Source organism: Herpailurus yagouaroundi, unplaced genomic scaffold (assembly GCF_014898765.1).
Source record: "Herpailurus yagouaroundi ecotype Mexico unplaced genomic scaffold, PumYag 182, whole genome shotgun sequence".
NCBI lineage: Eukaryota > Metazoa > Chordata > Mammalia > Carnivora > Felidae > Herpailurus > Herpailurus yagouaroundi.
In genome coordinates, this window is record NW_024412413.1 from 52,573,934 (window position 1) to 52,599,020 (window position 25,087).

The 25,087-nt window shown below is 44.1% G+C and overlaps 1 protein-coding gene across 1 annotated transcript in view; it reads right to left on the reverse strand.

Moving 5' to 3' along the window:
- The window catches only part of RASSF3 (Ras association domain family member 3), a 74,358-nt gene extending 50,321 nt beyond the window's left edge, over positions 1–24,037 (reverse strand). The window contains exon 1 of the mRNA XM_040491508.1: positions 23,773–24,037. Coding sequence (XP_040347442.1) covers positions 23,773–23,883 — 111 coding nt within the window. The 5' untranslated portion in view covers positions 23,884–24,037. The remainder of the gene's footprint in view (positions 1–23,772) is intronic.
- Positions 24,038–25,087: the final 1,050 nt, after the last annotated feature.

Sequence of the window (25,087 nt, forward strand, 5' to 3'; positions counted from 1 at the left end):
CACATGCCATTTCTGAAAATTCGTGTTTTTGAGGCAATCTAAACCTTTTCCAAACACACATTAGTGCTTCTTCTACAGAAAAATAAGTTGCACACCCAGTCACTGTCTGAGCTTCTACCCTTCCAAAACCCAAATCCAAGTGTCTACAACCTCCAAGAAGTACTCCTAATTAGGTCTGCCCTTTTCTATCCAGCCTCTTGGTGCCACTCACTCAACAAGAGTTGTACAAAACAAATACATCAAGGGTACTATTGTATTTATTTTAAACGTCTCTTAAATGTATTTAATCTCTTCTGAGTTGTTCTGTGCTCATTTATTACAGCTGTTACCATTCACAAACTGCATATTATATGTTGGTCTCCTCATATAATCCCAGAGAGTTCCTTATAAGGAAGGGAGAGTCTTTTATAATAACCCAATTATACGTAGTACTAAACCCTGTGCATGGTCCGTGCTCAACAATACGTACTGCAAACATCTGAGCAATCTCAGTGTGCCAATAAGGATGTGAATGACTCAATTTTTGGAACTCACCCAGATCCTTTACATTTTCTTTCTGAGAATATGCAGCAATATAGAACCAGCCTCTAGAACTTCATTTTCCACTCCTTGAAACAAATCTCCAAAGCTTATTAATTGCAGACTGCTCTTTAAATCACAACAAACCACGGAGAAATCCCCAATTTCTTACAAGTTGTGACATTCATTACAACCACTATCATTTACACCCATGTAGTGCATATATATGTACTTTGTTAGATGATAATGAACGCAACCGGTATGAAAACAAGAATGCTAGAAATTCAAAAGGTAACATAAATGTACAATATATGCAAATCTATACATACATTTGTAGGGATTTCACAGTAAATCTTGATATGCAAGGAGACACTGCCTTATCTGGTTCCCATCCCCCTCTCCTATTCCACTACTTGAAACAAGTCTACCCAGGCTTAATTTAACCATAAGCCTATGACTTCCCTTCCCATTGTCCCCCCCAACCCCCGGCCCAAGCTCCAAGCACTAAGCACTGACTTTTGCTAATGTGGCACAGTCACCCCAACGAGACTGCCGCTTTCCCTATTCTTCATCGCTTTCTTAAAGCATGGGTTCTCACACCAGACTGCCCATTTTCTAACCCTAGTTCCTCTGCTTACCAGCTACTGTGACCCTCTCTGTGCCTCTTCTCTACAAAGAGAATATCCACGCCTACCTCACTGGGTTAGTGTGAGGAGGAAATGAACCAATAAATGTACAATGCATTGAGCCATCGTTGTTATCAACGGTAAGAGTATCCCTTCCACGTGCATGGTCTCTTCCAACAATGGTCTCTTTATAGCTGAAAAGAAAAACTGGACTGTCTGCTCCACTACTCACAACACTTCGCTTCTGACACCAGAGATGCGGGGCTTTCCCTCACACCAAGCAAGCAATTCTTCGGTTCTCTGCATAAACCCACCCGGTGTCCGTCCTACAATTCAACTCCATTCTGACACCATCCACCTGGGGTTAGCATAGATGCCACAAGTGTATTTAAGAGCTTAGTCCCACAAGACACCTTCTACACACACACTTCACGTGCAATCGCAAATCCAGATAGTTATCTATGCTTATAACTGACCAGGTATAAATCAGGGATTCCCATGACGCCCTTCTCAGGTTCAACCATTTGCTAGGAAGGCCCACAGAACTCAGGTAAGTACTCTAATCACTATTACCTGTTTTTTAATAAAGGATACAATTCATGAACCGGCAAGAGATACATAAGAGGAGGTAGGTGGGAAGGGGCCCAGAGCTTTCACGACCTCCCCACCAGTGCCACTCCCCCTTCACCTCCCGTGTTCACCAACCCAGAAGCTCTTTCAAATTCCTTCCATTATATATACTACACGTCACAATATCACAATGGCTCTTTATGACTTTCCACTAGACTGCATGCTCTGGAGGTGGGATATTGGCCTTCCTTCTCTTTAAATCCCAGGGCGAAGCACAACACCAGCTATAAAGCAGGCACCCAATAAATGTTTGTTGAGACCATGGAAGCAGGAAAGTAATCTCTCTGCTACAGCATAAACCATACAGTAGTTGCAGATAGTTCAGAAAAAAGTAGGAGGGGGCTAGGGAAAATAAGCGGAACCACCCACATCCCCATACAAATTCTAGAGCACCCACCACACTGTTGGAACTTCCAAAGGATCTAAAACGTTTGCTTCCAGGCGCCTGGTGCCTCAAGCCGGTTGACTGTCAGATTCTTGATTTTGGCTCAGGTCAAGATCCCAGGGACGTGGGATGGAGCCCGCGTTGGGCTCTGTGCTAAGCATGCAGCCTCTTTCTCTCCCTCTGCCCCTTTTCGCAGGCTCATGAGCTCTTTAAAGACTTTATTTCCCCCTCCCCCCAAAAAAGGGGGGGGGGCGCCTGGCTCAGTCAAAAGAGCTTGAGCCCCATGTTGGGTGTAGAGATTACTTAAATAAAAATAAAATTAAAAGAAAAAACAAAGACTTAACTTCTCCTTAGTAAACATTTCCACAGATCAACAGGATTGTGTGCTTCTACATTTTGGGAAGGAAAACAGAAAAACGTGGATTTTATGGAAGATCCAAAGTAAGGCTCTACAAACCAGTATTGAGCTAAATATAAATTGTAATCAGCATATTTCCCGAAAATCACTTTAGTTTGTTTTTTTTTTTTAATCCATCTAAGGACACTGCATTAGAATATTAATTATTAGGTATCCATTGATGTCAAGCCTGAGGAATACAATGCAGTGATACCACACTCAAGACAGTATATTTCATATTCAAAGAGGTTTCAAAAATACAACCAGCTAGTCCCCAGTTTTCTCAAGTTTCTTATCAAAAATAATAAACACAGATTAAGAAAGGGATTTTGACCTGATAGAAAAAAAAGAAAACTATCAAGATAAAAACACTTCTATCGAAACTTCTTGAATTTATTTCCTAACATCTTTTTGTCATTAATTTTGAGCTATTTGGGGGGCGGCGGGGGGAGGGGGGCGGGTTGGGTCACATCCACATTCTGGTCATCAAAGGCTTTATTCTAAGAAAGTTAATAATACACTGAAATGGTCTAAGAAGTTTGCTTTCACAGTCCATATCCACATCAGGATTTATTTTTCTCTTGTTCCTTCAAATAAATCTTAACCACTTCCAATTCAAGGATGATGACCTCATGCTTCCGATCTCTCTTGCAGGGACCTCTGTCTTGAGCTTCAGAATCCTGATTCTCGTAGCCAGCTGGGTGTTATACAAACGCTCTGTAAATGTGCCTGAAATTGAACTATCCCACCACCTGGCTAGACCTGCCTCTCTTCCTCCTGTGTTCTCCAGTTCCCCAACGGCAGGGCCATCCTCTCAGCTGTCCCCTTCCCCCCCCCCACACACCGGGTGGCGCCGCGCCGGCCCCCCCCCCCCGCTTGGTCAATCAGTCAATCTCAGGAATCAGTCAACCTCAGAAATCCGCACCTCTCCCACTGCAACTGCCCCATTTCAAGCCCTAATGACGGTCACCCAGGTTACCGCAATGGCCTCCCGAACAATACCCCTGCTTCTCTCTAAACTCTTCCATAAACTGCTCTCAGCTCCCAAATCCTAGATCTGACCCCGTTACTTCTCCCTAAGTGGCTCCTCCCCACCCAGGAGATGCAGTCCAAAGTCCTCAGCCTGAGGAACAAGGCCCCTTTAGAGCCGGCTTCCTTTCCCAGTCGTTCACCACACCCACCACACCCGCAGGTGTGTCCTTCCCCGACAGCTCCACCCAGAAGGCCACCTGGTCCTCCAGACACACCACAGAGCTCCCCTTCTGCTTCTGCGCCTCCGGCTTTCTCTCCACACAACAGCACTTGCACACGCATACCCACCTGCTTGGTCAGTGCCCGACCGCCACAGACTCAAACTTCTAGTCACCCCCCACCCCCCAACTCCGTATCAGGTACAAGTTTACCAGACTTAACCCTGCCCACCTTCTCCAAGAGGACCCACCCGCTTTCTAAGCAGTCCTCCACCACTTCCGGTCCAAACACCACCCCTTCCGCTGCAAAGGCAGCCATTTTCTTGAGGGAACCCTAGTGCCTCACCTGTATCCCCATCCGCCTTCTTTCTACTGAGGTCTCTCATCTAAAAATGATGCCAACACACCAACGACTCCCTCGCCCCATGGCCTCATTTTAGGGCACTATCCTTTGTAAGAGCGAGCAGTTTGCACCCACTTTTCCTGTCTCTTCCACAGCTGTTCAGTCCTCCTCCCTCTGCAGTCCGACTGCCTCTCCAGTTTTCCGAAGAGGCTCTCCTCAAGGCCTCCAGAGGCTCCTACTGGCTCAACTTCAGTCCCTGGCCTTTCTGAGTGCCGCACTTGCCCTACTGACCACATGCCTGTTCTTGAGGCGGCCCTTCCCTGGGCTCCCAGAACACCATTCTCCGGCTTTCTTCACCTCTCGAGTCACTCACTTTGGTTATCTCTGGAGACACACCCTTCTTCTCTGCCTACCCTTTAAATGCAAGGGGCACCTGGAACACTCGGTTGAACATAGGACTTTGGCTCAGGTCGTGATCTCACCGTTGGTGGGTTTGAGCCCTGTCTGCGGCTCACCACTGGTAGTGGCAGCCTGCTTGGGATTCCCCCACCCCCACCCGCCCTCTCTCTCTCCACCCCTCCCCCACTTGCATGCTCTCTCAAAATAAAGAAACGTATAAGCAAACTTATGAATGAACGAATAAATGCTGGTGTATCCTCCTTGCTTGGGTCCCCCTCCTCCCATGGCTTCAACAAATCCCAGAGCTCTCTCCCCAGATCAGCTATACCACCAAGAAGCTCAGGGAACACTGACACCCTACCGACAGCTCAAAAAAAATACACCCAGATTCATTCATTCATTCATTATTTATTGACTGCCTGGAGTCAATACACGGTCTGAACTTATCCTCCCTCCCCAATCTCATCTTTCTTCCATATTCCCTTAATTGGCAAGTGATGACATCACCTTCCCAGTCACCCAAGCCAAGAAACCCACAACTCATCCCTGTCCTCGTTCTCACCACCCCCCAGTACCCACATCCAGACCTAGCCCATCCCAATTCACCAATATCTGCAACCTGGCCCCTCTTCTTCTTCATCCCCACTCTCACTGCCTTCCTTCCACCTCAATAACTGGGCAGCCACGGAGGCCTAGCTAGAAGTCACTCCTGCAAGTCCCGATAGCCACAAAGAACAGGTCAGTACTTTGCACGGCTTTTTAGCTTCATGCGTCTACCTTTTGGGGGGCGACATAAATTATGCAGCTGGGGAAATCCACTGCTTCACACTTCAGCCCACATTTTCTTTTCTGATCACTAGAATTGTTCAAATCAATCACTGCCTAAATGCATGTAATGCCTATGTGCAAATTCAGAGATACTTCAAATAATGTTTAATAACTGTAACATTAAGGGTCTGGAGTCTTGATACTCTGCTTGCCACAAAATGGTAATGCAACATTTTAGTTCACCTAAACCATTTTGACAACACTCATTTTCATAGAGCCTACATTTCAAATTAAAATGAACACAAATGTGAGCAGCTACTAAATGTGCCATCTCTTTGTATTATCGTATCACACATTTTCCAAATCTAAAATGCACCACAGGGGCAGCAGGGTGGCTCAGTTAGTTAAGCCTCAGACTTCGGCTCAGCTCATGATCTCATAGTTCGAGAGTTCGAGCCCCGCATCGGGCTCTGTGCTGACAGCTCAGAGCCTGGAACTTGCTTCAGATTCTGTGTCCCTCTCCCCCTGCCCCTCCCCTGCTCACGCTCAGTTTCTCTGTTTCTCAAAAATAAACAAAACATTGAAAAAAAATTTTTTAATAAATAAGTAAATAAATAAAATGCACCACAGAATTTCAGGGACACTACAATGTGCTTAATGAAAAAAATGGGAGTCGCTACAAAAATAATTTTTTTTGTAATTTCCATTCCTAAAAACAAAGCTTCCTATAATTATGTGTTTAAGTATGTTCCTTCTAGCTAACGGCAGAAAACCAGACTCTTCACATTAAAAGGAACCATTCCACCCAGGCCATTCCTTTAGTTAGTTATGTCTTTCTAAATTATCAATAATCCCTCAAATGTTTAAAAGTCAAATTTTAAAGAATTATCTTTCCCTATGGGGTCTTGCTGAAGTATCTCCTGAAGTCTGTATGAAATTAGAAACAGATGAAAGTTCTAAATAAATTGCTCAGATTGAAAATAATTCTTCTTGGGAATGACAATGTCTCAATTATGAATCAGGTTAATCATCACATTCACGAATCATTCAATATGGCCTCTATAAAGCGAAGATCCCTAGCCCTCAAGAGTTTTCATTCTTGTCAGGAAGGCGATACTTAAATATGCCTGTAGCAATCAGAGGACAAGACATTGTTGTAAGAAATGAGCTTTGAACTGGGTATCCATGGATCTGTGAATGGAGAAGCTGAGTAAAGCATTCTACACAGGGTGTGGGCAAGGGGATAGAAGCCTCTGGAAGCCTCACATTTGGATATATTGTATTAGGCAAAAGACTCTGATGTTTTATAATAGAATTTAAAAGAAACTGATTTGGAACATTTACCTGGCAAGGGTCAATGCAGACCAACTGGAATACAAGAGACACTGGAAACAAAAGACAACATTTAATCTTCCAAAGGAAATGAATACACTTCCCTCACTCCCAAATGTGAATGCACACCTGCCTGCAAGCACTCGTCCTTCAGTAAGCACGGGGGCTAAATTACCCACAATACCCTAGCATTCTCTGTAAGCACAAGACTCTCCTACATTCATCCTGCCCAGTTTCTTGCTGGTGGGCTCCTTCTTAAATAGTTCTTAACATCATGTTTACAACTCCTGCAATAATTAAGGCTTTCCTTTGGCTTGCATGAAACCCATTCTTGTTGGAACTATATAGGGATGAATTCAACAAACCATCAGGACCCCCTTGATTTCTTACCCAAGACATTCCCTCTTTAGGAAAAGGAATAATTCATATTCTGCTCATATTCCACATATTCTACTCATTTCTCAAACACCCATGACTAACCAATTCACTTAAGTTCAACCCCACCCAACCAGATATGACCTAATACAGCTATTTCCTAACTAATTCATTTGGCATCGCAATACATTTCATGGAATCCCTTTCAAGCCCTTTATGACAGTTACTTTCCCTCCAATCAAGAATTCAGCTCTAGAATAAATCAGCCATTAAATTCCAAAGCTACTTCTTTGGAACAAAGTAGAGGCCTAGGACCCAGGTCTCCACATCCCCAGCCCAATATATGTTCCGTTTCGCCTAAATGGCTCACTTTCACATGATACAGAATCTATTACCATTATTTATTTTAGGAGTACTCCCCTTGAAAAAAAAAAAGAAACATGTTTCACTGCTTTCAACCAACTTATTTTTCTTGATTAGGATTCTGACACAAATCTGACCAAATGAAAACCACGTGGTCAATTAACGAATAATGACAGGGCACCTGGCTGGCTCACTCAAAGGAGCATGTGACTCGATTTCGGCACTCGGGGAGTTGGAGCCCCACATTGGGTGTAGACATTACTTAAAAATAAAATCTTTAAAAAATAAATAAAAGCAAATAACAATAGACCCCACTTGGTGCCCTGTGCCAAGTACCACACTAGCAATGAACATCTAGTGGTGAACAAGACAGAAATGGCCTGCCCTCATGAAGCTCACAGACAGGATAATCTGGAAGGCCTAAAACTAAATTTACTCAAAGCCCCTGATGCATTCAATCAATACAAATGGAATATCGTCTTTCTCCAAAGCATCAGAGTGCTTCATAAACACAATTCATTCATAAGGTAATTTAAATTTGCGGCTTAGATATAAAATGCTCAGGTCATCCAGGGTGCCTGGATGGCTCAGTTGGTTGAGAGTGGGACGCTTGATTTCGGCTCAGGTCATGACCCCAGGGTCGTGGGATCGAACCTCACATCAGGTTTCATGGTGAACATGGAGCCTACTTGGGATTCTCTTTCTCCCTCTGCCCCTCGCCCCTCTCCCCAGCTCGTGCTTTCTGTCCAAAAATATTACCAAGGAAAAAAAAAAAAAGTTCAGGTCCCCAAATACAAATCACCATTTTGCAGATAAAAAGAGACATACTTGGGGGCGCCTGGGTGGCTCAGTTAAGCAACCAACTTCAACTCAGGTCATGATCTCGTAGTTGTGAGTTCAAGCCCCGCATCAGGCTCAGAGCCTGTAGCCTGCTCAGATTCTGTGTCTCCCTCTCTCTCTGTCCCTCCCCTGCTCACACACTGTCTCTCTGTCGCTCTCTCAAAAATAAACAAACATTTAAAAATTTTTAATGAAAATCAAAATTAAAAAAATATACGTGAATGAGATGGGGGAATAAATTCATTTTTCAATAACCATTTATCAAGTATCACCTCCAATACTACCATAGGTTGAGAATTTAAAATCAATTTATAAGACACAATATATGTTAAGAAAACAATTTTATACAAGTCTCTAAACACTAATATTTGCAATTATGTAACAATTCATAACTTGGGAGTACTTTCACACACATTATCTTATATAACCCCTCTAGAATATCTGTTTTAAAGATTAACAAGCTGATACTCAAAAAGTTAAGGAACCTCTTCAAAGCTCCCAGAGCTAGTGAATGACAGATTCAAAATCAAGATGATTTCCCAATTCTAGATCCCTAGACTTTCCCATCATATCACACCATCTTAGAGCTCCTACGAAATTGTTTTTAATGAATAATGCTAATACTACTAGAAATAATAGTCAACATTTATTGACTATGTACTCACATGCTGGATAATGTCCCAAGTCTTTTATATTAACAAGAGAATATTTACGTAGGAGTATCAGTAAAATTTACGGTTCAGCTAAATTTACAATTGAAGTGATTAAAAATATTCACAATGGCATTCAGGATATAAAGCCAGCTTTAGACAACCAATTTATTGTAAGAAACACAACCAAAGGAAGGGGAGGCTGGGGACAGAGAGGGAATGGCAAACCCCAAGAGGCTCACATGGTCTGAAGGAAGAGGTTTCCCACCAGATTCCAAAACCCATGCCAGTTTTATAGAGCATAAATGAACTCTGAAGAGTTAGCCAAACAGATCACGTGACTCACTGAGCTTCTTTAATGCCTGTGTTCAAACTGTGCACAAGCGAAGCTTACTTCCGAACTGTGGATGTGTCCAGCAATGCTCAAACACTGAGTGGGAGACCAGAGGGCTGGGAGCCCAGCCACAGCGCGTAGAAATGGGATTCAAAGGACAGCAACACATCCCCTTTGCCGTGAGTTACTCAGTTCACATAAATTACCCCATTCAATTTGATCTCATGAAAACCAGAAACAAGACAGTGACTAAGTCCCTAAACAATGAGCACAAGGCAATTTACACCTTCTGGAGGAAAAAGGGAAGCCCCCCAGGAAGAAGCAAAAATCTGTCACCAGGTCAAGCCAGTAGCCTCCAGCAGAAAACTGCAGCCAGAGGCAGATAAGAGAGGGAGAACAAAAGGAAGTTGAAAGAAAAAAGGAGAACGAAAAAAGGTGGAGAGTTGGTATACACCAACTCTTGAGCAAAAGAACCACATTTTCCTATGTCTGATCTCTCTTCCACTGGGGTGGCTAACTTTAAGGGGAAAAAGACGTTAGTAAAGACTTTGATAGGTGGCCTCAGGCTTGGTCAGGAGACAACAACTCCTTTACCAGAAAACAAAAGCACTACAGTGAGACTGAAAGTGGTTTCAAAAAGAAAAAAAAAAATTTTTTTTTTAAGCCTCCAGCAATGACTAAAGCTTCCTCCTGATCAAGGACATTGAGATTCCCAATTCCTTTTGGTCAATAAATCCAAAGTGACGCACCTAATTACCTTTCACTCTTTGGCTTCAACTCTCCCAGGCACGGTCAGTTCTCCATTCAGCCCAAAACTCAAATGAAATACATGACCATATGTGGAAGAACCTTTTAAAAATAAAAGGTAATTTTTTTTAATTGCTAATACTTATTACTGTTTATATGTGCCAGGCATGCTGCTACTTTACAGATGAGGAAATCGAGGCTCAAAGAGGTGCAAGGACTTGCCCAAGATAACGGTGGGCAGATTTAAACCCAGGCTGCCTTACACAGCTGCTTATTATTAATCAAGGACACACATCCTTTTAGCCCATAACAAAATCCAGTTCCCCCCCTCTTTTTTTTTCTTTTAATAGCCCTCACCAGAAAAGATCAAGATCCACTGTTAATAAAAACTGTTCAGGGGCGCCTGGGTGACTGACTCAGTCAGTTAAGCATCCCACTTGGGCTCAGGTCATGATCTCACTATGAGTTCAAGCCTATGAGTTCAAGCCCCACGTCCGGCTCTGTGTTGACAGCTCGCGGAGCCTGGAGCCTGCTTCGGATTCTGTGTCTCCCTCTCTCTCTGCCCCTCCCCTGCTCTCACTCTCTCTCTCAAAAATAAACATTAAAAATAAAATTTAAAGGGGCGCCTGGGTGGCGCAGTCGGTTAAGCGTCCGACTTCAGCCAGGTCACGATTTCGCGGTCCGTGAGTTCGAGCCCCGCGTCGGGCTCTGGGCTGATGGCTCGGAGCCTGGAGCCTGTTTCTGATTCTGTGTCTCCCTCTCTCTCTGCCCCTCCCCCGTTCATGCTCTGTCTCTCTCTGTCCCAAAAATAAATAAAAAACGTTGAAAAAAATTTAAAAAAAATAAAAAAATAAAAAATAAAATTTAAAAAAACTGTTCAGAAGTACCTCCAGTGTGAATGAATTTTACGCTGATTTGCTGATTTGGGTGCTGTATTTGCCTTTTTGAAAGGTATTACTTTCCCCTACAAAACCTACCTCCAGTCCCCTGCACCAAATGGCAGGAATAATTGCACTCTGGGTACAGTTCATAGAGCAAATTTCCCTAGCACAGACCAGCAGGACAGCCAAGAATCAAACCCCACACCTCAGCACAGTCCATCACCACCGCACTCCCCCCCCCCCCCCCCAGGGCACCACGTGGGCCTGGTCATTAGAGAAAGCAAGAAAGCAATTTTCAAACTTCAGAAAGATCTGAAAGGGCAGTGACTCTCCCCCAAAGGAAAACTGGCAAGAAAAAGCTATCCACGAGCCTGTTTAAACAAACAGAAACAGACCTTAAATGGACAAAAGTGATATTATTGTTTCTTTAAACCACCTACATAATATTTACATTTTCCCATAGCTGGGAAATCACGGACTACAGTCAAAAATACCTCTGAATTCACCTCCGCAGTGCCATTAAAACCTGGATCTGGTGAAGGTCTAAACCAATAAAACTTCTGTTGGTTTAATTTCTCATTTCCAAGTTCCACTGAAATTAAAGTCCAAATAAATCAACTGAATGTTAATTCTCTTGGAAAGCTCCATTAACTATAAAACACGATGGAATGTTAAACTTCATTTTTAGTACTGCTATTTTTTCCCTATGTAATGCATACAGCTTTTTTATATTTTCATAAAAGTTTTTGGTTTTTGTTTTGCTGCTCAAGAACTGTATCAGATACACATAAATTTCTAGGACTTCACTGGCGAAGTATCAAAAAAATATTCCTCGAAACAAGCATTTGTAGGAAATTTTCAGAGTAAACTTGTTTGAGTTGCCTAAGAATTTGAGGATTAAGGCAGCTTCATAATCCATCTAAAGTCAGAAATAATTATTTCCGTCTCTTTAAAAGATTCACTTAATTAAAATATTATGAATGAAGAAAAAATTAAATGAGGACAAACTACAGGTTCATCAGATTATAAGAGATTAAGCCAAAATTTTCATCACAGGCAAGCCTTAAGATAGAAGGATGCCCGATTCTATCTAACTGCAATGTTTCAACAAAAGACACTAGGCCAATAAGTAAACAGTATAAAAATCCTTTTTGGTAGGTGGTTTTTTTGTTGTTGTGTTTTTGTTGTTTTTTTTTTTTAGCAGTTTGTCCTACAATCCTTTTTTGCAAAATCTGGTCTGTTTATAAAACTTAGGTTCCTCTGAATTCTCCCGGGAGCTTGGAAGACTCACACTAAATGTACTGAAACTCAAAGATAAACGGCCACCTTCAGTCACTTTCTTTTTTTTTTTTTAACATGCTTAGTAAAAGGCACATCGTCCAGCTCCCACCCTCTGTATTCCACAGTGTATTCACAGGACACTGATGCTTTCTTAGTAATGCCTTTCCTGTGTCATAATTATAGGAGTAAAGTGGGTTTTTGTTTTTTGGTTTTTTTTTTGCTTGGAGTTTCAGAGTGATGTCAGCCTGAGACAGACTCTAAAGGATTTCAAAATGCCAGAATATGTAATGTCCTTTTGGTACAAACAGAGTAAGTCAAAAAATAACCTGGAGTTTAGCTGACCACAAAAAAGGGGAACCATCTCCCCCGCTAAACATGCACACGACTCAAGAACAGAACTCTTGGGAGATTTCCGGCCTGCCTAACAAATGGTCAAAGGCCATGAACAATGCTCACACCAAGAGGAAGATCTACTTAGAAGTACAGAAACATATTAAATTTACTGTTAAAGGAATGCAAGTTAAATAACAATGAGTTATTCTTTGTCCTCAGGGTCACATGCTCTACTGACTGTGCCGGCCAGGCACCCCACTTTTCCCTCTATTTTAACGACGATGCCCAGTGGAGCTAAGGGCACAACGAAACTAGTTAAAAATACAGCCTTCAGGGGCACCTAGGTGGCTCAGTCAGTTAAGCATCCGACTCCAGCTCAGGTCATTATCTCACAGTTCATGGGTTCAAGTCCCCATCTGGCTCTGTGCTGACAGCTCAGAACCTGGAGCCTCCTTTGGATTCTGTGTCTCCCTGGCTCTCTGCCCCTCCCCTGTTCATGCTCTGTGTCTCTGTCTCTCTCAAAAACAAACATTTCAAAAAACATATCTTAAAATTTTTTAAAAATTTACCATATGATTCAGCAATGCCACTTCTGGGTATATACCTGAAAGAATTGAGATTCACCTAAGACAGATCTGTGTACCCATGTTCCTTGCAGCATTACTCACCATAGCCGAGAGTTAGACGCACCCAACTAGTCACTGACTGATTAATGGATAAACAAAATGTGGTACATACATGGAATGCAGTATTATTCAGACTTGAAGGAAATGCTAACACATGCTACAGACGGATGAACCTTAAGGACATTACGCTGAGTGAAATAAGCCAGTCACAAAAAGACAAATATTGTAGGATTTCACTTACAGGAGATATCCAGAACAGTCAAACCCACAGAAACAGAAATAGAATGCTGACTGCCAGGAGTGTGGTGGGGAGAGGGTTGCACTTTAATGGGGACAAAGTTTCAGTTTCCAAGATGAAAAAGTTCAGGCAATTGGAGACATAACAATGTAAATACACTTAACACTAGATGGCAAATTTTAGGTGTATTTTACCACAATTTTTTTAAAAGTCAGGACAAAACAATTATATGTATGTAAAAGGACAAATGAGGGGCGCCTGGCTGGCTCAGTCAGCTAAGCATGGGACTCTTGATCTTGGGGTCATAAGTTCGAGCCCTACGTTGGGTATAGAGATTACTTAAAAAAATAAGACAAATGAAAAAAACTAGAAAACAATTCTGCAAAATAATATTTGAATTAGGATATTGACCTGAACTTAGACAATGGAACATTTTCCCCTCAGAGTATATGATGCGATTTTTACAGCACTCTTATTATCAAAAAAATTGGGGGGGGGGGGCAACTGGGTGGCTCAGGTGGTTAAGCATCTGACTTCGACCCAGGTCATGATCTCATGGCTGTACGTATGAGCCCCATGTCGGGCTCTGTGCTGACAGCTCAGAGCCCAGAGCTTGCTTCACATTCTATCTGTGTCTCCCTCTCTCTCCACCCCTCCCCCACTCGTTCTTTCTCTCTCTCTCAAAAATAAACAAATATTAAAAATTCTGGAAAAAAAGATTTTTAAACATACTGCTCCAGCTACCAATAAAACCTTAATATCCTTTGAGTAAAAATGCCATGCCTATGATAAAGTACTTTCTTCGCATATACGAAACAAACATGGAGCCAGATCTTGAACTAAGACCTTGCTCTTTACCATGGACGAGAAATGACGTATACAGACTACAAACTCAACTTTTTAAAAGATTTTAAGTAATCTCTACACCCAAAGTGGGGTTCAAACTTAGAGTCATACGACCCTGAGATCAAGAACCACATGCTCTATCCACCGAGCTAGCCAAGTGCCCTAAGACTCTGAACTCAACTTCTTAAGTAAGAGCAGGTTTCTATCTGTTTTGTTCATCAAAACCCTAGCACCAGTCTATCACATTGCAAACATTCCGTGAACACTTGGGAATGAATGTAGAAAACTACCTTCACAATCTTAACACACACAAACATTGCCTGACCTGCATTAATTTCATGAAAAAGTTTGCTGATTGCATTCTAAACCTCTTAAATCCAGACCTTCTAAATCTATTCTTCTGGTCTCCAATTCCCAAATTCATCCTTCTTCCTGCTCTAATTATCTCACTTTCCTTAGCATCTGGAAAAAAGAACTGAGTGCTACAATATAATTAGTAAATTATTCTTAGCTGACTGAATCATGTAGCAGCAGTTAGCAATTACAGTCCATAAAATGTGTATTACTCTTGCTGTTTTAATACCCTATGAAATAATGAGCTCCATTCTCTTTAAATTCAAGGCAGGGTTGCAGTTTGAATGCCATTAGGACAGTTTTTATCCTATCAGCTCATAGGTCAGAAAAAAGGGAAGTTCCCCACACAAAAGTTTCACAACCTCAAAATGCTGGTATGCATGACCCTCGATAGGCTGAGAAGAAACTATTCCCAACAGTAAAGGGTAAGTTCCCCTTCACAAAGAAAAATCTTCTCAGGGCACCTGGCTGGCAACCCATTCTTCCATGTGCAGAGGATGGAGATCGAAACCCCCGGCAAGAGTTAGCAGCTTTGCTTTAGCAGATAGCATTGCCCAGCAGAAACAGAATGTGAGCCACATACAGAATTCTAAATTTTCTAGTAGCCAAGTTAAAAAACAAACAGGTAATAATTTCATTTAACTCAGCATATCTCAAATATTCAGCATATAACCAATATTAAACAATCATTGTTTACATTTTATATTCTCTTCCCTTGGTCTTAGAAATCAGTGTATATATTCATACCTCCAGCACCTCTAAGTTCAGGTCAGAAACATTTCAAGTGCTCAAGAGTCACATGTGGTAACTACTGTATTACAGTACAGTTTTAGAATGATGACCACTTCTATTCACAACATTTTTATGTGCATATCACATCTTAATCATTTTTTTATGGGCTCTGACATCCTTCCCACTGCATATCTGGCCCTGTCCATTAAAAAAATAACAAGTTAGGGGCGCCTGGGTGGCTCAGTCAGTTAAGTGTCCAACTCTTGATTTCAGCTCAGGTCATGATCTCATGGTTTGTGAGACTGAGCCCCGAGCATGAAGCCCACTTAAGATTCTCTGCCTTTCTCTCCCTTTGCCTCTCCCTGACTCATTCTCTCTCTTTCGTTAAAAAAAAAAAAAAAAAGATAGACATTCTAACTTTTGGGGCATCTGGGTGGCTCAAGTCAGTTAAGCAACCGACTCTTGATTTCAGCTCAGGTCATGATCTCAGGGTTCGTGGGATCAAGCCCCACATCAGGCTCTGTGCTATTAGCAGAGGGATTCTCTCTCTCTCTCTTTCTTTCTGCCCCACCCCCCTCTCAAAAATAAACTTTAAAAAATAATGATAATAACAAGTAAACAAAACCATTTCACTAGCCACTGACAACCAAACCAGAACTATTAAGAAAAACCTGAAAAACTAACACTATTTGGGAGAGTTTGATCAACTCTGGTTAGTGTTACTAATATGAACTCTGTTTAATGCACTTCATATCCTTGAGGATGATGATGTTTCTGTTGGAACACAATCATCTACAGCTTCTGGACAGATGTCAACAGGAAAATGTGGCTTGTCTTACAGAGATACACTTCTCCATAAGCCTTCCCATCTAAACTGATGTACAGCTTTACCACACTTTACACAATACAAGTGTTCTTAAAAAACTGTCAACAGGTACAAGTTTCCTTTACACTAAAGGGATAAGCTCTTTAAAGAAAAATTAGAGAGCTGTTCTATTTGGTAAGCTTTTAAAAAATATTACTCAATGGAGGCACCTGAGTGGCTCAGTCGGTTGAGCATCCAACTTGACTTTGGCTTAGGTCATGATCCCAGGGTCATAGGATTGGGCCCCACATCAGGCTCTGCACTGAGCATGGAGCCTGCTTGAGATTCTCTCTCCCTTTGCCCGCTCCCCTGCTTGCGTGTGCTCTCTCTCCAAAAATACATACATACATACATACATACATACATAAACACTTAAAAATAAATAAAACCTTAAATAAAGGCAAAACAAAGTAGGCATCCCTCCCCTCTTAAGCCCTCTGCCCCTTCCCTTCGTAGCAAAAATAAATTGTTGGCGAAATAAATTCAATAAATGTTGAATGAATGAATAATGGGCTTTCTTAAAATAAGGGGGAAATATATAGTGAGTTATACCTAAACCAGTAATAACACTGATTACCAATATCATTTATTTTTAAATGACTATTAACGTGTAAGATGCTTTTAGAAACTTTTGGTCCAGCTGGGAGAGGAGGAAAAATTCTGTATACTTGTGTATAAAGGAAAAGTCACAGTACCAAGGACTGGAACTTCCATCCAAAATCAGTAGGTTTTCCATAAAAGACTCTTAAAAACTGAGAACAATCTGAGGGTTGATGGGGGGGGGGGGGTGGGTATTGAGGAGGGCACCTGTTGGGATGAGCACTGGGTGTCGTATGGAAACCAATTTGACAATAAATTTCATATTTAAAAAAAATCAGTAGGTTTTCATTCCTTCAAAAACTAAGTACGGGGCATTTATTTATGTGCTGGGTCAACATGGTAGTCTCTGTCCTCATTAAACTAAATAGAACAACAAAATTATAATTTTTGCTACGAAAGGAAAGAGCAGAGGGCTGTAAGAGGAGAGGCTGCCTACTTCGGAGTGGTGATTCAGGAAGACTTTTCTGAGGGGACGGAGAAGGGAGGGAAGCAATCCCAGGCCAAGGTTCTGTGATGCAAATCACACGACTCCAGAAAGGAAGTGAAGACTAGTATGACCAGAGTCCTAGTTACATGCAGTTATTTAAAAGTTGTTGCAGGGGCGCCTGGGTGGCACAGTCGGTTAAGCGTCCGACTTCAGCCAGGTCACGATCTCACGGTCCGTGGGTTCGTGCCCCGCGTCAGGCTCTGGGCTGATGGCTCAGAGCCTGGAGCCTGTTTCCGATTCTGTGTCTCCCTCTCTCTCTGCCCCTCCCCTGTTCATGCTCTGTCTCTCTCTGTCCCAAAAATAAATAAACGTTGAAAAAAAAATAAAATAAAATAAAATAAAAAAATAAAAGTTGTTGCAGAGGAGCCTGGGGTGGCCCAGTCAGTTAAGTGTCCGACTCTTGATTTCAGCTCAGGTCATGATCTCATAGTTCAAGAGTTCAAACCCCGCATCAGGCTCTGTGCTGACAGTGTGGAGCCTGCTTGGGATTCTCTCTCTCTTCCTCTCCTCTGCCCCTCCCTGGCTCTCGTTTTCTAAATAAAATAAATAAATAAAAATAAAAATAAAATAAACAAACATTAAAAGTTGCTGCATCAGGGGCGCCTGGGTGGCTCAGTCTATTAAGCATCCAGTCATGATCTTCAGCTCAGGTCATGATCTCACAGTTGGTGAGTTCAAGCCCCTCATCAGGCTCTCTGCTGTCAGCACAGAGCCCGCTTGGGATCCTCTGTCTCCCTCTCAGTCTGTCCCTCCTCCACTCACACTCTCACTCCCAAAAATAAATAAGCGTTTAAATAAATAAACAAACAAAAGTTGTCGCATCCAAAAGTGAACAAGAAGCAGGGCCTCGTCACATAGCTAATGCTTATTCAGAATTAAACCTCTTACTAGGCACTGTGCATAGCTCTTCAATGAGACAAAGATACAAACAGGTGAATTTAGCCAAGATACAGTATATAAGAGCAGCTCCTTCCCAGGCATCTATCTCCTATCCTGTACTGTCTTTTCACCAGCACTTCTGAACAAGGGCCCCAACTAGATAATGGCCTCAAGCCAAATCAGAAGCGAAAAGCAAGCCTCACACAGGGGCCTTTAACAAAGGACAGCTACTTCTGTGGGCAGCTGGGGGTGAGCAAGAGCTGATGCTCACGGCTAAGAATTGGGGCCCACACCACATGAAAAAGTACTTGGTGTGCCTCGTGTTTTTTCCCTCCCAGAAAATGAATGTTTACAGTATGACATGCGTGGACTGCCAAAGGAAGCCTAAAAAGAATAAGCACATTATTGGATATTTTTAGCTTTTCTTTTCGTAAATGTTTTCTGTCACCGCTTTCCAAATAATCCCAAATCTTTGCAAGTTAGCCCGAAGAAGAAACGGGGAAGAGAATGTATTTTCATAGAAGAGGTGACTAATGTTCTCTTGAAATTGAGTTAAAGGAATGGGTCTTTGTGAGTCCTGTTCACACAAACACAAAATTCCAATGGATTAATACGTACTGTGTAAGGACAGGACATAGCAAACGCGAAGACAAAACGTGCAAATCACCCCACGCCAGGCAAAAGGACCAGTAGGAATACTTATGTTTGACAATATAGGGATTAAAAATCCGTGTAGAAAGGCAATACAGTCAAAATACTTTTGAGGCTGCAAACCACTATTCTTTTATCCCCAGTGACCTACCGCCAAAGCTTCTAATGGAACCACTGAAGAAAAACAGTGTGCCTCATTACTGCTGATACTAACGATGTGACACAGAACCAAACGAGCCAGAAAAAAAACTTTAAATTATACTAAGGAGAGAACCCATAGGGCAAACTTGAGGCCTGTTATATGGGGTCTCACAGGCTTGCCTTATTAAACAATTTTTCAGGGTAACTTCTTTTAGAAGTGTGAGTGGTTCAGAGACAATTTTTTAAGCTTAAGGCTTCTTGACTATTCTGCTAAAGCAAAAACAGGGTCTCCTTTCCTTATTCCTATTGAACTACCAAAGGCCCAGAAAGAAAAGTAGTTACCTTAGCTGGGGGTAAGATATGCTCCAATAGATTACATTAAGAATTATGAACACTGTGATGAAGATATATGCAGAATGGGGGGCAGGTCCCCAACATTTTAAGAAACTCCTAAATTATAGATGTCCATATGTGCGACAAGAAAACTGAACTTTAATTTTTTTTTTTTTTTTTTTTTTTGGGGGGGCTGAGAATTAACAAAAAAGGAAAGTTTGTGGGCCCTTCGGTGAATCCCTTAACAAGGCCTTACCTTTCATTAATTCTCCAGGGGGGTTCTGGGGAGAATCATAAAATAGGATGCATTTGAAAACCTGTAAAGAGCCGAGTACTATCAGGGCCCCTGGCTGGCTCAGTCGGTTATGCTTCTGACTCTTGATTTCAGCTCAGGTCATGATCTCATGATCCATGGGATCAAGCCCTGTAGAGCCTTTTAGGATTCTCCCTCCCTCCCTTCCACCCCTCTCCCCCGTGTCTGTCTGTCTCTCTCTAATAAATAAACTTAAAAAGAGCCAATTATTATCAAACCAGGAAAGGAGTCACATAACTAATATTCACTGAGCAACCACTGTGTATCAGGTACCAATGGAGACCCCAGAGATACAACAATAAACAGGACATCCAAACTGCCACAAAAAGGCCATGTGTTCATTCCTGTTTATATCCTCCAGACAGGTTTTTCAGTCTTTTGCTTTTTTAAAGAGGGTACCAACATAATATAAGAAAGAAAACAGTAACATTTTCTTTATATCCGTAAGATTTTTGTTTTTGTTGGAGACAGAAGTTGGGCTATGTTCCTTTGCCTGGCAAGAGAAGAAAAGAAATTCCTCACTCCCCTCCCCCTTTTTCTCCATCCTGAATTTACCACAAACATCTTGCTTTCTCTGGATATTTTCAAGAGTCCTAGAAACCATATCTTCCTGGCTTTTTCACCAGGTGGTTCAGCACCAAAAAAAAAAACAAACAAAAACCCACAATCACCATTATGAATAACAAAGCCTATGGCAACATCGCTCTTTGCACCTCTCTAAAGAAAGGATAAATTTCGGGGCGCCTGGGTGGCGCAGTCGGTTAAGCGTCCGACTTCAGCCTGGTCACGATCTCGCGGATCTCGCGGTCCGGGAGTTCGAGCCCCGCGTCAGGCTCTGGGCTGATGGCTCAGAGCCTGGAGCCTGTTTCCGATTCTGTGTCTCCCTCTCTCTCTGCCCCTCCCCCATTCATGCTCGGGGTCTCTCTCTGTCCCAAAAATAAATAAACGTTGAAAAAAAAAATTAAAAAAATAAATTAAAAAAATAAAAGAAAGGATAAATTTCAATTTCACTTTCACACTTTGTCAGATATGCTTATCTTATTCTTCTAATCACCAACATAATAAAATGAAAAAGGTGGGGTGCCTAGCTGACTCAGTTAATATAGCAAGCGACTCTTGATCTCAGGGTCGTGAGTTCAAGCCCTACATTGGGCACAGAGATTCCTTAAAATTAATAATAAGATAATAAAATGACAAAGGCTTATCTATCCTCTAACCATAGGTAAAACAAATGTTCTATATTTAGAGTGCCTTGCTTTAGAAGTTTTACTTCTTTGCGGCGCCTGGCTGGCTCAGTCGGTTTAACACCAACTTTGGCTCAAGTCATGATCTCACAGTTCGTGGGTTCAAGTCCCGTGTCGGACTCTGTGCTGGCAGCTCAGAGCCTGGAGCCTGCTTCCGATTCTGTCCCTCTCACTCTGTCCCTCCTCTCCTTGCACTCTCTCAAAAACAAATAAACATTAAAAATTTTTAAAAAGGGGGCGCCTGGGTGACTCAGTCGGTTGAGCGTCCGACGTCATTCGGCTCAGGTCATGATCTCACAGTTTGTGAGTTCGATTCTGTGTCTTCGGATTCTGTGTCTCCCTCTCTCTCTGCCCCTTTCCTGCTCATGCTCTGTCCCTCTCTCTCTCTCAAAAAGAAATAAACATTAAAAGAATTTTTTTAATAAATAAATAAATAAATAAAAATTTAAAAAAAAGATTTACTTCTTTAACTCGCAAATCCTATCAGGAATTTAACACACTCCTTCAGGCACTTTAACCAAAATGCCCACAAAAATTCAGTTGGAAACACTTTTTCCACCTGGCAAGTAAGTTCCAGAAGTCAGCGCCTTCCATGTGTTATGTTAGAAGGGGAAATACACAGGCAATAAGGCTTCAGAATATACAGAACAGTATCTTCAAGCAAAGAACTAGGTCTTACTGTCCCGGTTTTCAGCACAATACTAATGAATGTCAGACTAATTCTAAATGCTAAATAAGTATTAAACAATATGAACGCTAGATCAACAAGCAGAAACACTGTAAACCCAGAGAAAAAGAGAGGCTTTTACTTTCGAAAGCACTGAAACATTCTCACACTATTCTAACCTGGATAATCTGGCCCTTGGGAAGGAGCATCGCATACCTGGAGAACCTGAGAACCAGCAAGTTTTCTGGAGATCAAGAGCCGCCTCTGGAATGGACATCAACCCAGCGCAACCACCACTGTCAAATTCTAGTGAAAGTTGTCAAGCAGTGACAGCAATGTAAGTGGCAGGAGAAAATACAAAGGGAAGAGAAACAAAGGAGAGATCAAGAAAGAAAGAAGAGCCAAGCGAAAGAAAGAAGCATAAGGAAAAGCAATTAATTCTTCCCTCAAAGACAGAAGAACAGTGTTTCTGCCTTCTAAACTTCACAGCAAACGCATGCCATTAAAATACACTCTATTGAGGGGCGCCTGGGTGGCTCAGGTCATGATCTCACGGTCTGTGAGTTCGAGCCCCACGTCAGGCTCTGTGCTGACAGCTCAGAGCCTGGAGCCTGCTTCAGATTCTGTGTCTCCCTCTCTCTCTGACCCTCCCCTGTTCATGCTCTGTCTCTCCCTGTCTCAAAAATAAATAAACATTTTAAAAAAAAAATTTTTTTAATAATAAAAAAAAAATACACTCTATTGAAAAAGAAGGATCAATTGCTATTAACTCCATGTGGACCCCCCCCACTCCAAAATTCAAATGATGAAGCCCTAAACGTGACAGGATTTGGAGGTGGGGATCTGTGGGAGGCAGTGAGGCCAGGAGGGTGGCCCCCAAGATGAGAGGCCCCCTTATAAGAGGAAGAAAGCTAGCCCTTTCTCCACCTGAGGTCCCAGCAAGAGGTCGGCTGTCTCCCAGCCAGGAAGCCCAAGCCAAGAAAGGGTCTTCACCAGAACCCCACCATGCACCCAGATCCACCTCCAGCCTCCAGAACTGTGAGAAATATTCGTGTTTAAGTCACCCAGTTTACGGTATTTGTTACAGCAGCCTGAGCGAAGCCATCGCTCAAAGTGACTAGTAAATAGTGCAACCCTAAGCCTTAGAAACAATAAAGACGGCGGACTGCCGCCCCAGGACTTCACTTAGGATTACCTGCTTACTGAATAAGGGCACTTGACTTCACTCTTGCCCTTCACCATCCCCTCTCCCCCTCCTTCTGGTTTGGGGGTTAAGAGGCTGAGAAGACTAGAACTTCCGAATCTGGAAATCTGACCTCAGAAAGTGGTTAAGTAAACTTAAAAGGTCTGGCAAGGAAACCCGGACACATTACTCCGTCCTCACCCCTCCCATAACTCCTCTTCCGGCCCTGAACGATTTTCCTTGCCTCTAGTCTCCAGGACTGTCTAATAGCAAAGTTTGGGGAGCGCCTGATGTTATTTAAGGGCAACAAATTTGTTCCATTACAGCCTTCACTAATCTGATGCGGGCACGGCTTGGTTGGCGGGGCTCCCTGGTGTGGTTCCCAGGGCCAGGAGGCCGCAAGTTCATGCTCCAGACTGAGAAGTCCACCCCAAGTGGCCCGTTTCGAGAAAGCCTCCCTGAATAACACGGTCACGGTCGGCGAAACCGGCCCAAGTTCCCTTCCCATCTTTTCCAGAGTCCTACTTCCCACGGCATGCTTCCTCCAAAAAAGGAAGAAACCGGCCTAAGGCTCAGCTCTCGCCGGCTGGTATTTACCTAGCACCGGAACTTGTTTGCACAACACTGGAGGCACTCACAAACTTGACTTTGCAGGAAACGCACAACCTTGACTCCCGCAACCAAGATCTAGTGAGCGCCTTCTATCGTACCCACCCCCACCACCAAAGTCCCGGACCCGGAAGGTAGGGGAAGCCAGGTCACCACCGCCACCCCTGGCTATTACACGGTGCCCAAGCCACTCAGTGCCCACTGAGCCGACTCACAGTGAGGGCCGGGGCCAGGACCCGACCACGGACTGCTGGGGCGCAGAGGAAACGCCGGGATGGGCGAGGGACGCCTCCACGCTCAGAACTGCTTGCCCGCAGCCCGAAGCTGGGCCGCAGAGGCCATCTGGCGCGGAAGGCAGGAGACGGCCCCCGGTCTCCTGCCCTTCCTCCTCTTTCCCTAGTCCTGGCCGCTCTCCGCGCGCGCACGTCCGCACGCCCATGTGCACGAGCTCCAGGCACGACCCTGGAATCCCAAAAGGCAGGAGCCCCTTCTCGGCCGCCCCCTCCTCCTTCCCAGCCGGCATCCCCAGCGAGCCTCGCAGGCACACGTGGATTCAGGGACCCCGGGAGCGATGGGCGCGGGCTGCGGCGCCCACGGCGCGTGCCACTCACTTGCTGGCCGGCGCGGGGCTTGCCCTGGGGCGCTCTCCTGAAAAAGGAGGTCCTGGCGGTGAAGAAGAAGTCCTCGGAGTCCTCCTCCAGGCTGCTGTAGCCGCTGCTCATGCTGCTGGTCCCGTCGCGCGTGGGCCGCCTCCCCCGGGTGCAGGCGGCCAGGCAGGGGGTACCGCGCCCGCCCGCCCCGCGAGGTTCCAGGCGCGCGGCCCGAGCCCCCTGCGGGCCGTCCAGCTGCAGCTGCGGCCGCCGCTCACTCCGGCCGTCCCGGCCCCTCCCGCCGCCTCCCCGCCAGGCTCCGGGCGCGGCTTTAGCCTCCGAGAGCCTTACGACCCCGCCTCCCGGGGCCCCGCCCTCTCCCGGGTGCCCCTCCCCGGGAGGCTGGGGACTGTGTCCACGCGGTCGGGGCACTCGGCGCGTGGCCGCAGGTGGGGGTGGTACAGCCCGCCCTCCCGGGCGCCTGCTCTATCCCGGAGGAGTCTGTGCCACCTAGAACGTCCGCTTCGGCGACTGCGTCTGGCCGGCTGTGCTCGGGGTCTCTTCCCCAAGCTCCCGGAAACTGCCAAGTCCTCCGTGATCCGGCTACCCGCCCCCCACTCCGCTAGCTCGGGCTTTGGGGAGGACCCGGGCAGAGCAGGGAACTGTCTCCGCCCTGCTCGCCCCTCCCGGGGTCCAGGGGGCGGCAGTAGAGATTGTCCAGCGGAGGAGCCCCCAGACCATCGGGCCTCCGGCATCCCTTTCGCCGCGTCCTCAACCCCGCATCTCGCCCCGGCAGGAGGGTTAAAAGTTAGCGGAGATGAGTGGGGAGGTAACAACTGGGTAGTTTATTCAAATGAAAACATCCTTTCTGGTAATTCAGTTGAGCTTCGGTCTTTCCTTCCCGCCTTCTCTCTAGCGAAGCTTCATTCGCCTAGGATGACCAAAGAACGGCCAAGGTCGTTATGATCTTAGAGGCCACTTGGTGAAGGGGGTGGGGGTGAATTAGTTCGAGTGCTTATTCATTAAACGTGTGTTTTAGACCTCCCCTCCGACAATCCTACAAAGGCGTGGTTTCAGTGATGGGGTTCAGGGAATTCTATTCACCTCCTACAAAAAAAAAAAAAAAAAAAAATCCCTATTTTCTGAAACCCTTCCAGTCAATTAATCCTCTTTTAGAATGCAAAATTTTCCTTCAAGCCACCTGTGGGTACCATTTACACCTTGGTGTTATTTAACTGATTTAAGTCATACTAGCTTCCTTGCTGACATCTTGACTGAAAGGAGGTTGTGAGGCTTCACCACTGCCTCAAAGCAATGGTAACCAGGCTTTAAGAGA